This window comes from Cucumis melo, chromosome 9 (genome assembly GCF_025177605.1).
Source record: "Cucumis melo cultivar AY chromosome 9, USDA_Cmelo_AY_1.0, whole genome shotgun sequence".
In the NCBI taxonomy this organism is placed as follows: domain Eukaryota; kingdom Viridiplantae; phylum Streptophyta; class Magnoliopsida; order Cucurbitales; family Cucurbitaceae; genus Cucumis; species Cucumis melo.
The window spans coordinates 3,596,833-3,601,620 of NC_066865.1; the positions used below are offsets into that span (position 1 = coordinate 3,596,833).

General features: G+C 33.2%; 1 protein-coding gene across 1 annotated transcript; it reads left to right on the forward strand.

Annotated features, from left to right (window-relative positions):
- The first annotated feature begins 1,665 nt into the window (after nucleotides 1-1,665).
- Nucleotides 1,666-2,858, forward strand: LOC127150897 (uncharacterized). The gene is made up of 5 exons (XM_051089629.1): nucleotides 1,666-1,910; nucleotides 1,976-2,080; nucleotides 2,172-2,244; nucleotides 2,332-2,427; nucleotides 2,509-2,858. Exons 1-5 carry the CDS (start codon nucleotides 1,780-1,782, stop codon nucleotides 2,590-2,592), a joined length of 489 nt encoding a protein of 162 aa, XP_050945586.1. The 5' UTR covers nucleotides 1,666-1,779; the 3' UTR covers nucleotides 2,593-2,858.
- The last annotated feature ends 1,930 nt before the right edge of the window (nucleotides 2,859-4,788 follow it).

Below are 4,788 nucleotides of genomic sequence, written 5' to 3' on the forward strand. Positions count from 1 at the left end.
TCAAGTAATATGCAATGTTTCCTTGACGTTTTGGAACCGTCAAGTTGTTTATTTTACATTTTTGACATTTTTAAAACGTCAAGAATTATCATGAGTTTGATATTCTTGACGTTTTTTTAAAACGTCAAATGTATATATTTATCCTTGACGTTTTAAAACTGTCAAGAAATGTCGTTAAATTCTTGACGTTTTAAAACGTCAAAAAATTTCATTTTCAAATTTATTGATGTTTCTTGACGTTTTAAAAACGTCAAGAATGTTTTTAAAAAAAACCTATTTTTTAAAAAATATATTATTATTTTATTATTATTTTATATTATTTTTTAAATTTTTTAAATTTTATTATTATTATTAAATTTATTTATCTAAAAAAAACCCTAGAGGCTTCGCGTGGCTTTCATTCTTCTTCTTCCTCATCACGAAAGGCCACCGCCTCGCGCCATTCACCTCCGTATCACCTCCGCGTCTCTTCGACGACGACGACGACCACCGCCGTATCACCTCCGCGTCTCTTCCGATTCGACGACAGCAGCTTCGACTACAACCGTCGCGTCTCTTCCGACGACAACCGCCGCATCACCTCATTCATCGATGACTACCCAGCCGTAAGTCATTTTATCATAGTTTTGATTTCTGAGTTTGAGTTCAAAATTGAAGTTACTTTGCTGCCATGGTTCTGATTTCTGAGTTCAAAATTGAAGTCATTTTATAATAGTTTTGATTTCTGAGTTTGAGTTCAAAATTGAAGTGACTTTGCTGCCATGGTTTTGATTTCTGAGTTCAAAATTGAAGTCATTTTATCATAGTTTTGATTTCTGAGTTTTGATTTTGAGTTCATAGTTCATTTTATCATACTCATTTTGTCATTTTATCACAGTTTTGGAAGGATTTGAAAGAGAGAAGAAGAAAAATGATATGGATGAATTGAGATAATATAAACAGAATAACAAAGAAAAGGGAATGAATGCTGTGATTTCTCTTTTTTTGGTTGAAAGAAAAAGGTTGTTTATAGAAAAACCAAAACATAAAAATGAAAATGGAGAATTTGAATTAAAGGTGAAAGAAATAAACCGTGTCTTCTTTTGGAGTTTTATATAATCTAACACAAGCCAAAAATCTAAGCATTATGTTGGAGACCACATTTCTTGAATCTTATAATAACCAATCCAACCAATTGAAAATTTTTGAGTTGGTCCAAATTCTCTAAACTCAAATAAACCTTTGCACAAAGTATAGATACAAGAATGGGCCATGGTCCAAAAATGCTGAAGTTTTATAAAAAGAAAAAAGGAAAAAAGAAAAAAGTAAATGCAAGTTCTACCTCTCATACTCTAAAGTTGGGTTTGGAACTAGTTAAAAGTGGTTAAACAACAATAATTTAAAATTTGAGTATAGTTGAAAGTAGTTAAAAGAAAATAATTGGGATGATAATAATAATAAAGATGATGACGAATGAATATGGTTTTTTTTTTTATTTGTTTTACTCTGCCTTCTTTTTACTGATGAAGATGAGAAGGATGGGGAGATTTATAAATGGACGAGGGAATGGAGGATTTGTGAAGATTAAGGTTGTTGAAGTGTTTGGGCTGGGCTGGCCATGTTTGTAGCCCTAACTGATCATTGATCTTTGTAACATGAACGAAGTGAAAACGTTTACATTGGTGGCCTATATGATGTAAGTCAATTTCATTCCTTTGCATCTAAATTTATGTATCTCTTTTACGAGTTTATATATTTTGTAGGTACTTGTATTCGTCTGTTAGTGGTTCGAAAGAAAATATGCAGTATGTCTTTGTAGATCCGTCCCTGATCTCTTCTGGAAACACACAAGAATCTCGAATTCGAAACTTGTGTAGTAGATTGATGGTGTCCAAACCCGACCAAGTAGTTCTTGCTCCTTTTAATCCCGGGTAAGTTTAGTTAGGGTATTGGTTGCATTTACAATAAAATAGTACTTACATTTTTGTATAATTAGGGGTCATTGGGCACTGCTTGCTATAAATGCGTATGAGGATACAGTGTTTTACCTTGACTCGCTAAGGACAACATCAAAAGCAACTACAAGATATGTAACCGACACGTAAGTTTAATCTTTTATATCATGTAGTGCTCTTAATTCTAATGCATGTACAATATTCTAAGATATGTGCAATCTTATCTTGGCAAAACAGAGCAATAGCAATATTTCACTCGCAAAAGAACATTAATAAAAGCAGGAAACAAACTTTATGGCGAACAGTAAAGGCAAGTATAAATATTTAAATTCAATTGTATTTTGTAGATAACTAGCAATTAAGACTAGTCCGTTATTCTAATTTATTGTTTTTATAGTGTCCACTACAAGTCGGGAGCACTACGTGTGGATACTATGTCATGAGGTATATGAGAGAAATTGTAAATAGGGGAAGCATTGTCATCTCGGATTCGGTATGTTATATATCAAACTATTTCTTTTGTACGTATAATAATTTTCATGAATACTAATTCATTTATTTTGCATGTCTACAGATTGATACACGAAAATCATACTCACAAGCCGAGTTAGATGAGGTGCGGGTTGAGTTGGTAGAGTTTTTGGGTTCGTACATGTGATCTAGGACTTATGACGTCATCTCTGCAAAAGGAAATTAACTTTATTTTTTGTGGCTGATTTTTTGAAATGTTCATATGGAGGGTAGAGGTTAATTGATATACTTTTGAGACTTTGTAGAGGATTAGAGTTTAGGTGAATTGTTGAAAGGTGAACTGTTCATATATGTAGGGGGTTGCCATTATGAAAGTTTATGGATTGGGGATGATATACTTTTGGGCTAGGTTAGTTAAATAGATGATGTTTAGTTCAATTCTTGGAAATCTGTTGAAATTGTTTATATATATATATATTGGTTTTGTAAATGATATATGAATATGATGCAAAGTTTTGGAAATGATATTGAATGGATGATGTTTAGTTGCCATTTGATGTATATTTGTTGTTTATATGTAGTTGAATTTTTTGACCAATGGGAGCATAATACAGGAAGAATAATATAAAATAAATTACAATTAAAAAAATGAAAAGTTGCTTGACGGTTTTCAAATGTCATTAACAATATATTTCTTGATGGCTTGCAAATGTCATAAATAACAAAATTCTTGACGGTTCTAAAATGTCATTAAAAAGCACTCTTGACGGTTCCAAATGTCATGGCAAAGAGTACTCTTGACGGTTATTAAATGTCATGAAAAATGAACTCTTGACGGTTTGTAAATGTCATGAAAATTGAATACTTGACGGTTTTAAAATGTCATGAAAAATTTACTCTTGACGGTTTTGAAATGTCATGAATAATCGTATTCTTGACGGTTTTCGGGCTTCATCATCTCATTCTTGACGGTTTAAAACAGTCATAAAAACGTATTCTCTTGACGGCTCTCAACTGTCATGAAAAATTGAATACTTGACGGTTAAAAAGTGTCAACGATATCAATTCTTGACACTTTTTACAACCGTCAAGAAAATGGCCTTTCTTGACACTGGATTCAACGACGGTTTTGAAAACGTCAAGAATACTCATTCTTGACAGTTTAAAACTGTCAAGAGAGTCAGTTTTTGTAGTAGTGCTACATCTCTCTCATCCGTCTCTCTCACTCTCGAAAGGATCCGTCGTGTTTGTTGAAGCCGACCCTTCCATAGTGTTGGCTCCAAACACGATAACCTTTCGGTTATTGTTTTGCCTCCAAATTCGTTTTGTTGAAGGCGATCCTAATTGCAAAATCCTTGCCGCTCGAGGTTCCATTGTTGCGGCTGGGTGTTTGGCTTGCCATTTCGTTATTCCTAATCTGATAAGGCAGAAACTTCATCCCTTGTCTGCCAATGGTTGTCGATCGAGCTTGGTAGGGAGCTATTGGACTCTTTTTCAATCCAATTCCATAGCCGATGATGAGTTTAAGCTTTTTACACAAACTTATTTTCTTACCATTTTTGTTTTCCATATGTGTATGTACCCTGATTAGGAATATCTCTTCTGATTTATGTAATGTATGTTGAGATTGCATTCTATCTTCTTGCCAATATGTTCGGATTGAATTTTATCTTCTTGTCAATATATGTTGCATTCTGTCTTCTTGCCAATATATGTTGCATTCTGTCTTATTCCAATGTATGTTGCATTCTGTCATCTTCCAATATATGTTGCATTCTGTATTCTTCCAATATATGTTGCATTATGTCTTCTTCCAATATATCTTGCATTCTGTCTTCTTCCAATATATGTTGCATTCGGTCTTCTTCCTTTATGTTGTACAAAATTTTGTTTGCCTTCCATTCTGTGTTATTTGCTTACTTTTCAGTTTACTTTGGTTTACATGTTGGTTAGGTTTTCATTGTATCGGTTTAGTTTGGTTTACTTTCTTGCCCTTCAAATTGTTTCTTTTCTGCCTTTAGTTTGGTTTACTTTCTTGCCCTTCAATTTGTTTCTGTCCTTCATTCCATATATATATAGATTTTGGAAAAATCTATTCATTTCTGTTTTGTCTCTTCAATGGTTTGTCTTTATCTTCTGATGTGTACTTGGTTGTAGAATAGCTTAGTAAATCTACTTTTGACTGTTGTTTGACTTATCTTCTAGCCTACTTTTGCAGAGATTCCCCTGCCTTTTCTTGGTTGGGTCATTTATTTCCATATTTAATCCACATATCCTCTCTATATAAACTTGTTTTCTACTTATGATTTACCACTTCCATTTCTCATTGCTTGGCTATGTCCTTCATATTCTTCTTCTTCTATCGTAGGTAAATGGCTCTTTC

Coding starts and splice junctions, on each gene's coding strand:
- LOC127150897 (XM_051089629.1), top strand. CDS start 1,780: ATGCAGTATGTCTTTGTAGATCCGTCCCTGATCTCTTCTGGAAACACA. Junction 2,245..2,331: donor CTTTATGGCGAACAGTAAAG/GCAAGTATAAAT, acceptor TTGTTTTTATAG/TGTCCACTACAAGTCGGGAG. Junction 2,428..2,508: donor GCATTGTCATCTCGGATTCG/GTATGTTATATA, acceptor GCATGTCTACAG/ATTGATACACGAAAATCATA.